Source organism: Phoenix dactylifera, chromosome 2 (assembly GCF_009389715.1).
Source record: "Phoenix dactylifera cultivar Barhee BC4 chromosome 2, palm_55x_up_171113_PBpolish2nd_filt_p, whole genome shotgun sequence".
Taxonomy (NCBI): Eukaryota; Viridiplantae; Streptophyta; class Magnoliopsida; order Arecales; family Arecaceae; genus Phoenix; species Phoenix dactylifera.
Window position 1 is genome coordinate 5,973,094 of NC_052393.1, and position 19,398 is coordinate 5,992,491.

At 41.2% G+C, this 19,398-nt stretch overlaps 2 protein-coding genes across 4 annotated transcripts; one reads left to right on the forward strand and one right to left on the reverse strand.

The window, feature by feature from the left end:
• Positions 1–270: 270 nt before the first annotated feature.
• Positions 271–2,236, forward strand: LOC103711807 (transcription factor MYB41-like). The gene is made up of 4 exons (XM_026806457.2): positions 271–313; positions 400–676; positions 1,048–1,833; positions 2,001–2,236. The coding sequence occupies exons 2-4, from the start codon at positions 414–416 to the stop codon at positions 2,026–2,028; spliced, it is 1,077 nt and encodes a 358-aa protein (XP_026662258.2). The 5' UTR covers positions 271–313; positions 400–413; the 3' UTR covers positions 2,029–2,236.
• Positions 2,237–4,972: 2,736 nt separating this feature from the next.
• On the reverse strand, positions 4,973–14,957 carry LOC103711755 (inositol-tetrakisphosphate 1-kinase 5-like). 3 transcript variants are annotated; one of them, XR_604829.4, is made up of 4 exons: positions 14,837–14,957; positions 13,605–14,759; positions 5,778–6,084; positions 4,973–5,229 (listed from the first exon to the last, which is right to left on the reverse strand). XR_604829.4 is itself a non-coding variant. In XM_008798024.4 (3 exons), the coding sequence occupies exon 2, from the start codon at positions 14,700–14,702 to the stop codon at positions 13,650–13,652; it is 1,053 nt and encodes a 350-aa protein (XP_008796246.2). In that variant the 5' UTR covers positions 14,703–14,759; positions 14,837–14,957; the 3' UTR covers positions 4,976–5,229; positions 13,605–13,649. The 3 variants fall into 3 exon arrangements, 2 of the variants coding, with proteins under 2 accessions (XP_008796246.2, XP_008796245.2); XM_008798024.4 differs by lacking the exon at positions 5,778–6,084 and having other exon boundaries at positions 4,976–5,229; XM_008798023.4 differs by lacking the exons at positions 4,973–5,229; positions 5,778–6,084 and having other exon boundaries at positions 13,260–14,759.
• Positions 14,958–19,398: the final 4,441 nt, after the last annotated feature.

The window sequence follows — 19,398 nt, forward strand, 5'->3', positions numbered from 1 at the left end:
GTATTTTTTTAGGCATCCTTTTTTCAGGAATCTACTTTTTAGAAATTATATTTTGAAGAGGAAAAATGCTTCTCGCAAACCAAACAAGCTCTTGATGTTTATTTTTCGAAATGGACAATAACAACCAAAAATTGTATACATGGGTGACGTTTGAAGGGCAAGCTGGACCCAAGGCTAAACTACATGTGTCACGTTGGAAAAATAAGACTGGGTTCAGCCCAGAACCCTATAAAACCAGGGGACAGATCACCTGTTCAATCCTCCAAAACTAAAACCTTCACTTTGGCACTCTCTCATTCCTTTTCAGTCTAAGGTTGGTTTGTTATCTCATCCCCAAAGCAAAGAAGAGAGACTTGCACCTCTGACAGACTCTTTAACTTCGTTTCTGTTGCAATTTAGTATTGCAGGGATCTATGGGAAGGTCTCCTTGCTGTGATAAGGTCGGCGTGAAGAAGGGCCCGTGGACTCCGGAGGAGGACAGGAAGCTAGTAGACTACATTCACAATCATGGCCATGGAAACTGGAAGAATCTCCCGCAGAACGCAGGCTTGAATCGGTGCGGAAAGAGCTGCCGCCTCCGATGGACAAACTACCTCCGACCGGATATCAAGAGGGGGAAGTTCTCAGAGGATGAAGAACGGCTCATCATCCACCTCCATTCGGTCCTTGGAAACAAGTAATCCACAGCTTCCTTTTTGTTTTGCATATATTTTGTAAAGTTGGTATATCCGCTGATATGGTTCTTCACTTTTCGAAGCCATGCTTTGCCATTCTAGCTATCCATTACCATGACAGTGGATTGCAAAAAAAAAAATGATAACTATTATTAGCTCTCGAGTTGAATAGTAAGATCAAAAAAATCCATAGGAGAATAAACTATTGATTCAAAACCACCTTTGGCAATGAATCAGAACTCATTGTTATGTATTCTTGATGAATTAGCATTAAAATTTTCAAAATTCTTCTTAGAGAAATATGCTTCGGATGAAATTAATTTGGTCATAAATTTTGCAAAAATTATCTCTACTTTTGTCTAACTTTTTGCAGGTGGTCTATGATGGCCACCCGGCTGCCTGGACGAACGGATAATGAAATCAAGAACTATTGGAACACCCATCTGAGGAAGAAGCTCCTCCTCATGGGTATCGACCCGGTCACCCATAGACCGAAAGCCGATCTCGATCTCCTCGCAATGCTTCCTCCTCTTCTTGCAGCTGCTCAGAACCTTGGCAACTTGACCGCCCCTTTGGATAATGTTCTTAGGCTGCAAGCAGATGCTGCAAACTTAGCCAGGTTCCAAATCCTGCAAAGCCTTATCCAGCTCACGAGTATCACTTCTCCTTTGGATGCGGACGCAAGGAATCTTTTGGGTTCGGCCTCCCTTCAGAACTACCAGTTCAGCGATCTCCTCCAAATGAACCACCAGCTCGAGGGAGTGATGGACGGCTCCCTCGGCCTTCCTCAGAATCAAATCCCGGTGACTTCAGGCCTCTCGGGTTTACGCATCCCGCAGTTATCCAATAGCTTTCAGGCTCACCCCGAATCAAGCAATACTCTCGAGGGACAAGAAATGGTGGCAAAGTTCAGTGATTCTTGCTCATTCACCGAGCATGCAATGGAAAGCAATGGTCAAAGCACACATCCAGTATTCAATTCTAATGCCATTCCAACTTCCCATTCCACCCCTTCATTGGTATCAACCTCCCCGGAGCATGCCTCAGCAGATCAAAAGCAAGATCCAATCAACTCAACTGCCTCAACTCCATTTGAGGATTGGGAAGGACTAAATCTAGATGGCCCGGACAATGATCTCAGCTGGAAAGATTTTCTAGAGTAAGTCATCTAGTTTTCTATTTTCCTTGTACAACTGTTGATGTTCGCCCATAACAATAACCCATATTTTAACTGATTAAATAGCTTTTCTAGTTATGTCGATATGTTTGATTATCTATATGTATATATATATATATATATATTAACATGCTTTTCTGCTCTTGCAGCCAAATATCATGGTCGAGTGCATCGTAGAGCAGAGATCCCAACCATGAGAAGAAGGAATTATCTGCGCGTAGAAAGCTTTAACACTGGCTTCATGAATTTGTCACACTTTCAAAAGATTTTGATTTCAATAAATAGAAGCTACCAACAAAAAACATTAGTAAATGTATACAAAGCCAAGGCTTGTGTAAAACCCTGATGGGATGATATTTTTTTTTATTTGTTATTTTTGGTACCGAGATGCCATTCTTTAGTTTTGTTATACTGTTAATCGTTTGTTGAATTCTCTTGTACGTACCGAGCCTATCTTTAGTTTTATGCAACTTGAGAAGCCCCACATCCAAAAGGAAATGAGAAAGAAGCCTTAATGAGGTATCTGATAAAATTAAACAGTTAATTTATTACTTAAAAATAAGTTAGTTGGAGTAGGAGGCGGCTTGTGGCTTGGAGAAATAGCTAGCTACTGGATGTGAAGGCTTGACATTGATGAGTTTAATATGGTTTGGAACTTTATTTACACGCAAGGCATCCCATGTGGACATTATATGGATATTGCTGTAATATTCAAGTTGGTAGGTTCTTGCCTTGCAATGAGGTGGTCTTCAACTGTAACATCAGCTAGCGAGAAAACGTACGTATACTTGAAGAGGCATCCTTCTAATTTGACTATATTTTTCCTATCCTCCTTCAAAACAAAAGTCACACTATTAGTTACTAATTAGGTACGAACCATTCCTTTAGCTACAAGCCATTGACTAGCTTATCGGCTCTCTCTCTCTCTCTCTCTCTCTCTCTCTCTTTCTCTCTAATGAGAATTTGTTATCTGTGAAATGTGTGGTAACTTCTTGTTGCAGTTTGAGTTGCAAGAAGATTCCTTGCTATTTTGATCAACTCCTAATTAGTGCAGGATCATGCATGCAAATACAAGTGCTCTTTTTTCAAAGAGAAGTGATCGGATTGATAAGAAACATACTTAATGATTGTTCTTTTTCTGCTATAAAGCTTTTTAACGTCGAATAAACATGTCATCTTGGCATTTCTCTATTGACTGAGCAATCTGTATTCAAGAACACCAAATAATTACAGCGCAGCCTTGACCCACAAGGGATGGCATGACGTTCAGTAGGTAAGCCCTGGGCCTATAGGAAACAAGTAATTTACCTGCCCCAAAGAATATGTTTGCTCCCACCTAAAGCTTCATTTCATTGCATCATTTGGGTATAATGGGGGAGAAGCCAATATGATTGGTCCCTTTCATATCAATACCAAGTTTATGTTATTGATGGACAGGTTTAGATCAACTACATGAAAATAGTGTCGCTAGAGTTTTGACCTCGTTTTTTCTCGTAAGCAGCAGCAGCCGCAGAAGAAGAAGGAGAAGACAATGTCGATCGATTTAAGAATTATGTTAGCTTTACCAATTCAGAACAAGGAGATAACTTGATAGCATGGTCCCGTCGGGTCAAGAACATGCTTAAATAAAGGATTGAGATAGATCATTCAGCCAAGAATATTATTTTATTATAGAAAATGCCATATTATCACTCTAGAAAATGATAAAATATACCATGATCATTGAACCGTTTTTTCGGTTTCAATCTCTTATATATAATTTTTTCACTTTCAACCTTGGTATTGAGGTTTTACATTTTCTTGTACGGTTAAAATTCCAAAAAGACGAATCAATTGAGCACGAGCTAAAAGGGATTAGGCATTCCATTACCCGTCGTCACCCTACAAGATAATAGCAGGTAGCAAATGTTCATTTGTTTGTGTTCGATTAGTTAATAAGGTAGAGCCATGTTGACTTAGCAAATTTCTTTGATCAAGTTCGATGTGGAACGCCTTGATGAATTCAAGATTGATTCCCATAAATTACAGGAACTGCAGATCTTGTCGAAGAAAGTAACGTTCCAAGCCACTTGAGACAAACACTACATGATAGTATGTACTTTGATTGTCAAAAATCCTCATATCTTGGTGTATGCACTGAATTCAAAGGTACAACCTGGTGCTGACAATTCCCTTTAAAAAGTTGATAGCAATGTATGAAATCACCCCGTGTGATGCAACCTTCCCGTCATCAGCTCATGATCAAATCTATAGTTGTTAATAAACATCTTCAAGCATCTGGATAAAGTTGTGTTCGTTGGCAGTAACAAGAATAGAATTGATGCTAGAATGCCCATAAGATCATTATCAGATACATAAAGTAGCTTTCTGCTTTCAAATGTGAGAAATAAGTCAGTGTTTATGACCTAATTGATGTCACAACGCCCGGTGGTTCGCATAAAGTATAGGATACTTTGTGGATAGACTGTGGCCAAGAGGAAAGCTGGAGCTCTGAGACCTTATCATCAATCATAGAGTCAAATTAAAGATAGATTTTTTTTTTTTTTTCCTTTCGAGAAGTTTATGGGAGGATTTTTTTGTGTTTTTGCCGACTTTCAAAAACTTCAAGCCATGCTTCCTTGGGGTAAGAAGAAAGGAAAGAACGAAAGAAATAGAGGAGAACATATCCATTAGATCCAGAAAGAAATTTTGCTTATATTCAACAGCATGTGTTGCTGTAGAGCAAGCAGCAACTAGAGCGGATCAAATGTTGGGCTGGGCTGGAATTGGGCCGACATCTACAGTAAAACTTTGGGCCGACATATACGTTCAGGCCCGTTCCGCAAGCCCCAGCACAATCCTGAAAGGCCAATACCAGGCCCACCGAACAGTCCCAACATTGATATATTCATTAGCATATAGTATAAAACTTTATTATTATAATACATAATTAATTAATATAGTTAACATATAAAATATATATAATTATGTCGGGCCGGACCAATTTTTCCCAACGCTACCATTCTTCTTTTGCTAAGTACCAACAGCCATACTACACTGGCTCGAGATAATTAATGATTTTCCAAGTAACAAAGAAAGACCTTTAGTCACTCATGCTTGAGATATTCTGTTTGATCAAAACTAAAAAGATGTACCAATATAATTAAATTTTCATTATTATGTCAGAAGATGGCCGAAACACTGAAATAATAAATCTGAATGTCAAAGGTCTTTGTAATAAAACACATATATCTACTGAAAAATAAATGCTCTTAGCTCCTGCTGTACTTGATTGCAATAAGATGGCCAGCTAATCTTTCTAGACTCAACAAGAAAGCTAGCATTGAGTTGCACCACCTCTGCATGTTGAAAGACTGAACTCAAAAGCTTTTGACGATCCTGGACAAAATCAATAATGCTTCAGGTTTATCAGGAAACACTAAGAATATTTTAAAAAAATATATATAGCACCAAGCACAGCCGGGAATTCTAGACAAGAAGACCATTAAGAAATGAAAACAAAAGCCCCAGTTCTTGAATATTTATTCTGTGGTTCCAATTGTAAGGGCAAACTATTAAGTAATTATTTTTCTACCTTCATCAAAATTAAGTGCCGGCAAGAGGATTTTTAAAAGCTTGGTAAATTAAAGCATTTGCTAACTCACAATGTAATTTAATTGCATCCCAAACCCCAAATCAAGTGACTATTTTGAAATTATAATTCCTGCATATTGATCACTTTATATATTTAGACAATTCACCTTGCTATTATACTGATAATTCCTCCATCAACCCTGATTATTTCCCTCTCTCATGAACAAAAGGGTAAGAACTAAAAGCCCAAATTTTACTAGACAGATCCAAGCCAATAATCCAAATACCATGAAATGCGAACAGCATAAAATTTATTGCATCCTCGATCCTTATCAGGATCCAGCTTCACTTACCAGTCCTGGCTGCTTAGCTTACAGCTCTTTCAAATCGACTGATTCCTACTCTTCTGTCCTAGTACATAAACTCTTCCCACATTTATGAGATGAAAATTGGTCATCAAGCTTTAAATCATTCCCTGTTTTTTGATTTCTTCAATCAACACCACGAAAAAACAGTCCACAAAATCAATATGGGAGCCGTCGGTGCTCCAACCTCCCGACCTTGAGGACTCCAAATAAGCACTGCAGCAAAACCTTTATTGCACATTCTACCAGTACTTGGCAGCAGCAACAGAAATCAATAGGGATGTGGATCGTGTTACTGCACAACCAGGTGGAACTTAATTAACAAAAGTCAAAAATCAAGTTACAATCTTCAATCTAATTAGCCACTAATTACACAAAACCAAAACTTCACAACCCATGTTGATAAAGCATTTTTTCCCCAAAAAGCTGATTCGGGCAACAATTCAACTAGTCTGCATGTAAATTAATAGACATCAATGCTAGAGATTCATCACAGACTATGAATGAATTTAAGGATTCATATACAGATACAGATTGTTGGAGACATTTTATAAGATATTGAATCATAATCAATAGAAGATCTAGAAACTAAATGCAACACCGACATTTTCTCCATCCCTTTACCATGCTAAAACCCATACATCTGACCAAAGAAAAAGAAATGATACTTCTCTGTGGCTCCCCAGGTAGAATACTGTAGACCATTAAACAACAGTGAGATACTTGTAGAAGCAGAAAACATCATCAAATCTTTGTCCTGAAGATAAAGTTTTAAGAAGAATTTTTCCCCAACAGTCACATGACTATGCCTGTTGTGCATCTTTCTGTTTTATCGAAACACGAAAAAAACCATAATTCTTGCAGGATTTTGTAATAGGCATCGATTGCTCTAGCCATAGTTGTAAAAGAAATACATCCCCCGCCCCAAAAATGGAAAGAAAGAAACAAACAAAAACATAATATTGCATGTAACCATGTAACACATGCAGAATGCAAACATGCATCTAAGAAATACAGTAGCAAAAAAGTGGGTAGGACAGCTACTGAGATCAATGCAATCAATTATGTCTCCCCTAAAAGCTGGTTAGTGGCCTCACATCTTGTTCTAGGATTCTTCCTATTTGTGGGGAATCTTTGGCATGCAGGAAGGGCCATGCAGCTGCAGCAGGTTTTGAAAATGGAAACCACCAAGATTTGAAACCCATTCCTTCAATGACCCTCCGTAGCTGACATTTTCTTATTTATATCTGTTATATTGTTTTTTCCTCTGTTTTGGCTCGGTTAACCAACCTAGAAAAGACATCCCTTTTCATGAAACAAAATGGACCGGGCCAAAGAAACAAACTTAATAACAAACAACAGAGAACAAGAATGATATGTGCCTAACCTACAAAAAATCACTATTCTTTCACACCCAACAACCTAAGAAACTTCTTTAGAATAACTAATATGTAATTCAATGAGCACTGATATAGATAATTTAGGCACTCAATCCACAACAAAAAGGTCGGTTTCTTTGCTGTCCCACAAAAAACAAGGGTGAAAACTTTTTTTTTTTTTTTTTTGGGGGGGGGGGGGGGGGTGGTTTACAAAAAAACATATTTGTGTTTGAATGGTTCATCAGCCCTTTACACGCAACATCTCTTACTCCTCAGTGGAGATAAAATCATTCTAAGAGCTTAGGAGAAAATTGTAAAGAAAAGCAGAAGAACATCTCAAACCAAAACCCATCAAGATATTAGAATATAATCACAAAGTTGTTGATTACAGTTGAAACACATAGCCTGGACCCATGAAGATAATTAAAGGAGAAGAGAAGGGAAAAAGTGGCTCAGGCATAGACTTCAGGAAATTGATGTTACAGCCTCCAAGGCTAATCAGATCAAGCATGCTAGAGAAAGCGAGAACAAGGCATGCTCCATCCAGTCTTCTTCCATTTCCACCATATATGAACTTGCAATCTTAAGTAACTATAAGCCACGAACTTGCAATCTTAAGTAACTATAAGCCACGAACTTGCAATCTTAAGTAACTATAAGCCACCATAAAATGAGCCAACTCCAACTCATGGAAACTGACGTGGGAAGGGCCTAAATTTAGTCCCATACTGACTAAGCAGCGGAAAGGTCTGCGCCTTATAAGGAGGGGAAACCTCTTTCCTCACGAGGCGCCTTTTGAAGGGCAAAACCGTGAGGGTATCCCCCCGTCAGCGCTGGACGCACAGGCCGGAAAAAATTCCCCCCGTAGCGTTGGATGCGCGGGCCGGAAAAAATTCCCTCCATAGCGCTGGACCGCGGGCCGGAGTCCCAGAACGGACCATACCTCGTGGGGGACGTGGGCCGTTCCCTGTCGTCAGTTGGTTGGGACTGTGCTATTGTCGGGTCGAAGGCCCGCAACAGATGGCGCTAGAAGGAGGGCTCGCCCGCACATAGAAACTCTCCCTGGGCCTGGGGGGCTGTCACGGGTAAAACCGGCACAGGACCTTCTCGCTGGGGGGGCTATGATGTGGAAAGGACCTGAATTTAGTCCCATACCGACTAAGCAGCGGAAAGGTCTGCGCCTTATAAGGAGGAGAAACTTTTTTCCTCACGAGGCGCCTTTTGAAGAGCAAAACCGTGAGGGTATCCCCCCGTCAGCGCTGGACGCACGGGCCGGAGTCCCAGAGCGGACAATACCTCGTGGGGGACGCGGGCCGTTCCCTGTCGTCAGTTGGTTAGGACTGTGTTGTTGTCGGGTCGAAGGCCCGCAACAGAAACCAATTTTTTTAGGGAAAATAACAAAGCTAGACCTCCCCCTCGATAATTTGGAAGATACTATTTTCGTTAGAGAAGTGTTTACTTATAACACAATTGATGAGGCAAGGTAACAAATTTCCACCATCCCCCTCCAATGGCAAATAAATAAAAAATTTAGTAACCTGTACCTTTCAACTTTAGTGGTTATTAATATTTGACTACAAAATTGGGAAGATGAACTACAAAGCTGAAAAATATCACTCTTGAGGTTTCAGTTTTAACTTTTCTTTTTCATAAAGTATTGGATGATATCAAGGCATAAAATTCACGACACAACACTACACAACTTGACACTTCATTTTGCAAAACCAGGACATCATCCTGCCAAAGCTTGGCATGTCTAGCAAGAGCTGTCAAGTCAAATTTTACTTCAAGTTAGGGTCTTGTTGACTGATCAAACAAAGAAAAGCTAGATCAACTATTTACTAAAGCTATAATAGTTAAAACATATGCCATACTAATAAGTATTGCACTAAGAATTATTGTGATAATAATTTTTGTGTTTCCCATGCCAGATTACTTTCCATGGCCTTGATAAATGATTCATGTTCAATCTCAATAAACCAAGGCCAACATTTTGCCTCATTAACCTTGCCCCATAAGCCCTTCTCTGTTAACCAAAAACCTATGCCAGCTTAGGTAATGAGATCAAGAACAGATTACATTGAACTATAGTCAGTGAGTTCAATCATATATATTCTTTCTTCAGTGTAATTCTCAAGTGCTCCAAAAGTAACAGCACTTAGAAAACACAAAAGAGTTTCTTTTATCACCGATGCACCAACATAATGCATCAAGATTAAAGTTTTTGGTTCAAGATGACCAACAACTTCTTACCTTCAAGACCACAGTTTGGATTCACCATCAATTATAAGTGTTTCTAAAAAAATCACTCATCAATTTTCACCTTGTCAAAAGAGCACCGTCACAAAAATTTAAACCCAAGTTATAAAATTTCTCCAAACTTTGGGAATATCTGGACAATAACCGTGCTGAGAAGGCAGTATAAATTCCACAAATAAGCATTGCATTTAAGAAATAAGTACTGACAAGAATGAAAAAATTACATGGAGCAAGAAGCCTGTGCTTTTTTTTCCTTGGGCACAGTAAACCTGTATTGTAGTAGATATTTACTAACATTAATATCCTCTGGCACAAGCAGACCCAAGTTATAATTAATTTGGTTAGTTGGTCTGATTTTCTTTCTTCTTGCCTAATTTTATTTTAATTCTGTAATATCAGAGAAGGTTTGAAAGAGTGACTGCCAATTAAACCTAATAAAAAACAGAGTTAAAAGAAAAGGAAGCAAAAAGAAGCATCCAATGTCGAAATTGCAAGGTAACAGCATAGACTTCTGGACTAAATAGGACAAGAAATAGTTATGACATGATTAGATGGCTGTTATTAAGAGAGCTAATATTCTATTTAAAAAAGTTGATATCCATAAATCAACTGCTTCAAAGGCATCAAGGGATCTAGGCATTTTAACGACACACTAAATAATTTGCTCTACAAGAAACCCCTGCTCACCAGAGGACACACTACCATCATTATAATGCAGCCTTAGTTGTTGTCATAAGGATGCCCTGCCCAACATTGCCTAATTTGCACATCACATTTCTAGGTAAGAGAACATGTGCTTTTAGTAATTTAAAGGAACATAATGGGTACAAAAATCTGTAGATTGAAAGTACATTAACAGAAGTACCATGTCAAATTGCCAATAAATGAAAAACGGTCAGAGAATGGCACGACATCCTTGCAAATGCCATATGCTAAACAAGCTCACATCTAACAACACGAGTTCTCCCATCATCTCGCTGATAGAGAAGCCCCAAAATAGTGGAGACTGATGTAACTCAAGGTAGGTGGGCCTGTACTTCAGTGATAGGTGTGCTTATATTTGCTTTTAGAGGTGGTGTGTTAAGCAGTCCCTATGTGATATCTCATGACCAAAAACCATGTGAAACTACATCAACCAAACATCATTACGGCAAAGCCATTACTCTTCCTAATTATCACTTAAATCATGGGAACTATAAGATAACAGTCTAAAGAAACAATATTAACTTTCAAAGAAGAAGACCATATCGAAGTGGATCCTAACAATCTGTAAATTTTATACATATTATTAAAAACCTATAATAGCCAAAATTTTTTAAGTACAAGAATAATAAAAAAAATATTTTTCAATGATTGCGGTGATGGAACATGTAAAAGATCTTGTTTGTGCACATATAGAAATGCCAGAAACCCTATTCCTTTCATAGTTCTGTTTATGGAAGTTAAAAACTAATGACTAATTTGATTTCAATAGAAGTGAAAAGTAACTCCACCCCCTTCCCCCCTAAAATCTCAAAAAATCTTTAAAAAACTGCCGTCAAATTTATGTTTGATATTAGAATAAATCTTAGTAGCAAGCTGGTATCGTGAGGTTCCTGTGGCACCTAAACAAGCCACTTGCATGTTTCAGGTCATCTGACAAAAAATTGCCATGAATTCTAGGGGGAGGGCAAAGATTGTTGAGAGTTCAATTGCTCAAAGTGAGGAGTATGGTGGTCCATCAGACTGCTAAGGCAATCCTATGGTTAGCTCAAGAGTCTCAACTGAAAGAGAAATTTCTTTACCCGGATATGCCCTATCAATATTGTGGAGATATTTTTGAGCTCCACTCTAAATTCTTCAAGCATGACCATACTGAAATTTACCTTCATGTCCTGAAATGTGATACACTAAAGAGAAGTAACAGCTGATCATCTTTTAGCATTTTATGGCAACTCTTCCAGATCATTTATTTAAAATTTGGTAGCATTTCATCTAAACATGACCAGGATTGCCTTTTTTTATTGCCATGTTCAAGCATTCAAGAGCATGCGCATCTGAAAGAGCTAGAAATAAATGGGTACCTTGAACATTGAGATGTGTCAAATGTCTCCATATATTGTCTTCCTATATATTTATTTTTTGGCCCGAAAATATTCAACTAATAAACACTGAAGAAGACCTTTCCATTTATATCATCATGTATGACCAAAGCCATTATCTCATATCTCCATTGTTCCTTGTGCTCTTTTGACAGTAAAACAAGGTCATTTTGCTCCCTCACACATGTTACCGATGTCTTGCCTTCCTGCATTGGGGATATCCCATGATAGGTTTACATACATTCCAGCACGAAGCCTTGTGAAGGGGAAAATCAGATTTAGGAGCTAACAAACAATGTGAAAGAAGATATAGGGACTACTTTCTTCGTTGAGGTTTGCTTTTGACCTACGCTTCTTACATTGTCCAAAAAGAAAAATTAAATCATAACAATCAATATAGCTGTTCTGAAGATTGCACCAGATGTAGAAGGCAAGATATCTTCTGTCTACTAAATGTTTACGAACTTGGACCACATGACAGCACAGTTTCAGCTGAAATTTATGAGATCACTGAGGCAACTGCTCATAATTAGTTGGCTGGATGAAAATGCTTTATAGAAAAGCTATTTCATCTCAATCCATGTGAATTAATCCACTATTACACCTTTTGATAAGCAATTCGTTATCAATGCCACTGCATATTCCACTTAACTTCTACTTGCAAATTATACCTTTATGCCCTTGTTAGCAACTATCTTAACCAAGTGAAGAATTTGTCACAACTAAAGAGCCAACTAGCAGGAATTTCTGCATTTATCCACTCATAAGAGTGAAACATCTAGATTCACTGGCCTCCACATCAACTTCCAAATTATTTGGCTCGCACATATATTATGATTCATACCAGCAAATCCAAATTTTTAAGGGCCATGATGGTGAGTTACAAGTGGTACTAGATCCAGAGCAATAAATTTGTTGCCCTAAACTCTCATATTCAGAATCTTGACATCCTCAGATTCTGATATTATAATTTCATTTACTATAAGCTACCATAAATCCATATATCTATCTCACAGTGCACTAATCTTGCTGAATGATCCCCCTTACGACTATGTAGTAATGGCTGATAGAGACCTCAGGATACACCCTCTGCACATAAATCCTTTGAGAATTAATAGAGGGTTATGAGCTACAATTAATCCACATGTCTATTCATCACTGGAGCTAGATGACCTCCCTTTGAATGATTCTATTGCCAAGACCAACTTGTCAAGGTAGCCATCCAATTTCCTTGCAAGTCATAATAATCAAATATATGATTCTTGCATCTTCTTCTCTAGGACTTCAAATCATACATCAATGTATTGAGAGGTGACTCCTCAAAATTGTATTACAAAGAAAAATTCAAAACTGCCGGAACGGAATGGCACAAACAATATTATACCATTCCGATGCGAAACTGGCATTAGTACAGATACCGGGATAACAAAATCATGTGTAACGATGTGTGCCGACCATAGTGGTCATACCAGTGCATACCGACAGTTAGGATGGCAGCGGCTGTAAAAGATTTAATGGGATTTACCAATTCGACAAACTTGACTTTCAATAAAAACTAATATTAAAAGGAAAGATGCATATAGTCAAACATGAAAGGGATGAAATCAGTTTCTTTCTTTCCGCCCGTGTTTCTTAAACACGTAGCATGCAAATCTTAATCTGAACAAGTAATCCAGCATTCAGTGTCACCATTGTCGAGAAAAAGATTTCTTCAAAATGGCCACGTCTAGCATACGACAAAACAGTTGTTATTCGATTCATCCACCTCATATGCAATTCAGGAAAAGGAATTAAAGTAAAGGCGAATCGACAAAAATCATTAATTAAAAATGCCATCTTGGTAGGAATCAAGGCACAAGCTTATGGCAAACATGACAGACACCCCTAAAATTCTAAGTATTCAGATAAGGAAATTAAGGAAACAAAAGATACCTAATTATTGCCACAAAAGGATGTACCATGAGATACCAAATGAACCCATCTGGAAGTCAGAGGTTCTGACTTCCCAACCTACTTATTCAGCCAGATACGATAACTTGCAATGACATTCACATTGCTCTGATCATCTGAAATTCGCAGAATAGTGCGAAGAGTACCTTTGAGTGCTCGACAAAAACAACAATAATACGAATTTTCAGATCTCAGCCTGCATTCTCCACTTCTCCCGCAGTCTTGCTGAAATTACCTCCCAAAAGCTCTATTTCATTATCAACATCTTTCGGAGCTGCATTTGATCCATCTTCTTCCTCCTTTTCATGAACGATATTCCAAAAGAACTCTGTCAAAACTGTTTCATAGGATGGCATTTTAGCATACCCGGGAAAGTAGTTAATGTCAATGACTAGGTACCGGTTCCCGACCTTCACATCTCTGATCACATCGAAATTGAAAAGGTGCAGCCCCATCGCCTGCCTCAGCCCCTGGGCGATCTCTGTGACGAAGCTCAGCGGCGGCATCTCGGCCTCCTCCAAGTGCATCGTCTCGTAGTACTGCTTCTCAGTCCGGTCTTGCGCTGTCATGTTGGACACCTGGGAGAAGGACATCGAACCCTCGGTGCACTCCAGCTTCTCATCGGAGACGTCCGGGAGGGACTTCCTCTTGACGCACTGAACGTAGTCCCCAACAACGTAGACCTTGAAGATGACCCCACCATGGTTGACGAATTCCTGGAGGACTAGTGGCGGCTTGAGCTTGAGGAGGCCGTCGCGGTGGTAGACGAGGGACATCTTGTGGGACTTAGCGCTGCCATCAGCGACGAGGGGCTTGGCGATGACGGGGAAGCGGAGGGCGCCGACAACGCCGGAGTTGGACAGGGCGCCAGAATCGTAGATCACGACCTGGCTGGGGATCCCGAAGGTCTCCTGGTCTTGGGGGATCTCAAGCTCGGAGACGACTTGGAGCATGGAAATGCGGTTGTGGAGGCGCTCGATGGCATGGGGGGAGTCGACGACGGGAACGTCGGGGTGCCGGAAAGCGAAGTCCTCGAGCTGGGCCTTCCAGTCGTCGCCGTAGAGCTTGTGGATGATGCAGTCAAAGGGGCCCTGGTCGGCGAGGGCACGGCACGGGTCGATGGGTACGAGATCGATGCCACGACCGGCGGCGAGGCCGACGAGCGACGGCTGTATGAAGCTCTGCTGCTTCTTGGGGGCGAGGGCGTACCCTATCACGAACCTTCGCCGGAGGTGCTCCGCCATAGCGAGCAGCTCAGGATCAATGGGAGCGGCGCAAATTCCTCCTCGCTCTCCGATGTCCTGCAAGGAAAGACGGCATTTTTAGGGCATGAATCGAGGGAAAATTGGGATTTTGAGCATCTAAAGATAGGGTTTACCGGAGAAGAAACATGAAGAGAAGGGAGAGAAATTAGGGTTTGCTCGCTCGCTCGCGCGCTCTCCCGCTCTCTTTCTCTGAGGAGGAGCGGATAAAAAAGAGCAACGAGCGGGCGATACGCCAGGGAGAGGAAGGCGAGCAAGAGGGACGGTGGTTTCTTAATAGCTCCAGTAGCGGTCCCACCACCGTCGGTAACTTCACTCTTCCTCGTACTACCTGACCCTACCCGGCCGGTCTGGGCCGCCCAACCAAAGCAATATTTTTTTATTTTTTTTTGATAAGCATTCTTTCGATTTAGTTTAATGCCTGAAGTAAGTGCAACACTGGTTCGAACTTGGCATAAAAAAATCATGGGACCGCTTCCCAATTAGATCGGTTCAGGAATGGATAGGATGCTTCAACAATCCAAAAATCTAAATCTAATCCCATCTCACATAATCCATAGATTGAACCAATTTAACTTTGACAAATATATATATATATTTTTGTAAAAAGCTTAAAACAATCTATTAGAAGGTTTTCTAAAAAAAAAAATAAATATGGGATGAATCTTATAAAACTGAACCTCACCTAATACCATCTGAATTATATTTCGAATAACAGTGCTATAGTACAAAGTTCTTATAAAAAAAATCTATAATTATGGTGTAACCTTCTAATTTAATTTTCACTATGGGTTAATATTTAACATGGTAATTGGTAAAGTCTATAAATGAAAAATATAGAAATGTGATATTTGAGGTTTCAGTTAAAATTTTATGTTCGGATCAGATTTTGATGCCTAGCCCGTCTAATTGTAGTTGTCAAATTCATCTGTTATGGAGAATGCCAATGAGTTGAGCTACTAAAAAAAAAAATTATGGTATAAAAAACAAATATAAGATATGCTTCTCCTTCTATTTTTATAAAATATATTCAGCTTTTCCTTCCGGCCAACTTCATATGAACAAGCGTGTCGTCTAATCGTCTCACCGGAAGGTGACGAGAAACAACGGGCGCATGGTACCCGACTTGAATCGGAGAATGGAGAGTTGTCGTGGAAGAGTTCGGATCCTCTCCAGCTCTGGCTTGCACCGAGGAGGGGCTGTTTGCTAATCACAACGGTCCATGTTTAATGTGACGGTCATGATTGAATAGGTCCACCACAGCACAAAGCACATGTGTTGCATCCCTGCTGCAAACCTCGCTCAATCATGATTTGGCGCGACGGTCCTGATTGACAGAAAGACTGAATAGGCCATACGCGTGATTGGAGAGGCTCCCTCCTCGTCGTGGCATGCGACAACCAGCCACGTTGGATATGGGGACGTCGCGCGGTGCTGGTCCCAACCGTAACCCAAGCAAATCGAAACGGACGGCCAGATCTGAGATTTATAAGACGACCAACGTCCTTGTGATCTTAGTTTGGGTGGTTCCAACCTTGGAAACCGGGGCCCACCGAATGGAACGTGGAATGGGCGCGAGGGGTGGAGCCGTAGATCCTGATTCCTGGGGGCGCACCAGAAGCCGCCCTTGGGGGCTCTCTCCACTTCGGAAAGCGCAAGACCGAGCTGGCCCTGGCGAATAAGATAAACGACACGTGGCGCACGGGGAACCGTCGGCGGTTGTTTCAATGGATGGAACAGAGATCACGTGTGGTCAACGGTGGGGGAGAATTTGATGCGTGGGGCTGCCGTAGACTTTTGATGTACGAGAGCGACGTCGCAAATTCTGAAGTGGGCTTTCACACGTGCCGATTCGAGGCGGCGGGTCCGACGATGAGTGCAGTTTACATGGGTCAACCTAAGATGGCTATTTGAATTTTGGATTGAGAGTGGCCTTCGTGTGAGGGACATGGTCCCGTTGATTCAATGCATGGTCTGAAATGATAAATATTAATAGCAGTAGACTGGCTATTATGATCAATACTTTAAGGTCTTGGCAAATTGACAAGACCGATTTGCTTGACCCGCTTGGATGTTCATATTGACTGCATCAACTTCAAATCCATTGATTTTTTTTTATACGATCCATTGATCAACATAGGCCGATCACTTAACTCATTTGGATGGACCGGGTAGAGAAAATATTAGATATTTTGACCTCGAGGCAGACCAACCTTCTTAATCTCGGGCATGAACCAAGACGAACGATCTCGGCTCCAACCGAAAAGTCATCGGTCGAAGAGAACAAACTCGACCCCCGCTACGCAGCAGATCAATCGAAGTGAGTTACCTCGGCCTCGGCTGGAAAGCTAATCAGCATAAGTCGACAGGGGCTGACAGCCCCAACAAATGATCACCTGGCAGCCCGGGTCATATCGACATCATATCCTACGTCAGACTTACATCGCACTCTACCCATACGAACTAACCTTCGTACCGCGGCTATACCACCAACTGTTGCCTAGCATTATTATATATCACGTCGGCCTAGGTATGACAAGGTTGTCCCCTATATAAGGCGAGCAACCGAGAGACTTGAGGTAGGCAATACGCTCCCCTTTTTTACAGAACTTTCACTCTATTAAGATTTCTCTCTTCCATATTGTTACCTCGTTATTCTCGTTTAGGCTTTAAGGGTCTCCCACCGAAAATCATTCGGCAAGTAGACTTCTTGTAGGCTATTCAGCAGAGAAGACCAGCACTCAACGCCTCAACCAGCTTGCACAACCCATCTTCAGCCAACCTCAAGGTCATTCGAGTTGCACTTCTACCTCAGTCTGAACATGGTGACAACAACACCATATATATAAAAAAATAAAATCCCTACTATGCCAAAAGAGTTCAGTTTTTTTAAAAATTTTCAATTCTAAAAATAATCTTTGTTGGATTTCTCTTCTAAAGAATTTAAATATGTCTTAAAAAAAGACTCTAAAACTTCCAAAATTATATGTTAGTATATGTACCTAGATTTTGATAGTGTACCTAGATTTTGATGACTCTTGATGAAGGAAAAAAAAGAGATATTTTTAAACCTACAGATATAAGATGAGATATAATGTACTAGAATTTAGACTATATGAATTAATTATGTGTAAATTTTTTTAGAACTTATGTTTGAGTTAAATTATTTCAAATTTAAAATCTTTAGCAGCCGCATGTTTCTACATGTGCATTATAACTAGGGCTGGAAGTAGGCTAGGGCTTGCCTGAGTTCTGTTGGATCGAGCTGACTTTGAGTCGGGCTATGTGCTAGGCCTGAATAAACTTATTTTAGGTTTGGGTTTAAATTAAAGCCTACAAATATTCTAGATCAGGCTTGGGTAAATATTGGATCCAACTCGGACCTAGCCCGAGCTCAAACCTAAACTAGACTAAAAAAACAAGCCTGATTTCAGGCCCAAATTCAACTGGGTATCTAGCCCAAGGACACACATCTCGGCCCCCTTCCATCGCCACTTTCTTTCTTTTACTCTCCTTTCTTCCATGGTAGTGGGAGCCCCATCGTTAGAGCTAGCTTCGTTGCTCGAAGCCGCTTTCAATTTTGCCCCACTGCTAGAGCTAGCCCCATCACCGAATGGCCTCGAGGAGGTTGGCACGAGAGCAAAGGGTCAAGATGGATGTTGGGTCAAGGGTGAGGGTGCAGTTGTTGTCGGCAATGGCATGGGCAAGACAATCGATGGTGTGGTAAGCGGTAGCATAATCGACAAAGTGAAGAGAGAAACAAAGAAGAGAGGACGAAGAGAAGGGAACTCATCATCAATGGCTTGGAGGCAGAAATAGATCGTGACTCCCAAGAAGATAGATACGATAGATCTTTTTTTTTTTTTTGCTAATGCGGATGAATCATACCCGGCGGGTACGGATACACCCAATAAAGTCAAAAAATAGGATACCTCGGAGTGCCAAAGGCAGCTCCCCATCTCCAGACCACAAAGTGCCTCCGGAATGACTAGCTACATACGCAGCCACCCAATCTGCCGCACCATTGGCTTCACGGTAAATATGCTTGGCTTGAACGGCCCCTCCATCTCTCACCATAGCCCAAATGTCTCGGAGCAAGGGATGGTCGCTACCGCCACCCTGAGGTCCCCCCTGGATCCAACTTATAACGGTGGCAGAATCACCCTCCAGGATGATAGACCTGGCCTGTAACACGCACCGGGCGTGGCAAAGGCCCGCCCAGGCAGCTATCAGCTCCACACTCGGTACCGAGGTATCAAATAACTGACTACCCCCGGCAGCCACGACCCTCGCAGACGGGTCCCGAATAACGAAACCCGCGCCTCCCCTAGTGCCACCGTCCAAGACTGACCCATCAAAGTTGACCTTAAGGAAACTCGGGGGTGGGGGCTCCCAGGTGAAAAACACCATGCGGGAAGCTGCCGAAGCAGAGTGGGAGCTCCAGATGTCCCGAGCTATCAAGGTCCCTCCAACGGGGGTGATGTGACACAACTCTGCCGCCTGACAGCGGGCACTCTCGACCACAAATCTCGGCGACATATGTCGCTCGCCGAATGTACGAGCGTTCCTGGCCAACCAGATCTGGTAGGCAGTACAGCTCGCTCGAACCACCACCTGACTAAGCGTCGGGGACTCCGAGCCCTGACGCATGGACTGTAAGAACTGGTCCCTGCAGCTC

What these genes read in the sequence shown, in the direction of transcription:
- LOC103711807 (XM_026806457.2), top strand. Translation starts at nt 414, where the DNA reads ATGGGAAGGTCTCCTTGCTGTGATAAGGTCGGCGTGAAGAAGGGCCCG. An exon ending in CATTCGGTCCTTGGAAACAA is followed by an intron (nt 677 to 1,047) that starts GTAATCCACAGC and finishes AACTTTTTGCAG; the next exon opens with GTGGTCTATGATGGCCACCC. An exon ending in AGCTGGAAAGATTTTCTAGA is followed by an intron (nt 1,834 to 2,000) that starts GTAAGTCATCTA and finishes CTGCTCTTGCAG; the next exon opens with CCAAATATCATGGTCGAGTG.
- LOC103711755 (XM_008798024.4), bottom strand. Translation starts at nt 14,702, where the DNA reads ATGGCGGAGCACCTCCGGCGAAGGTTCGTGATAGGGTACGCCCTCGCC.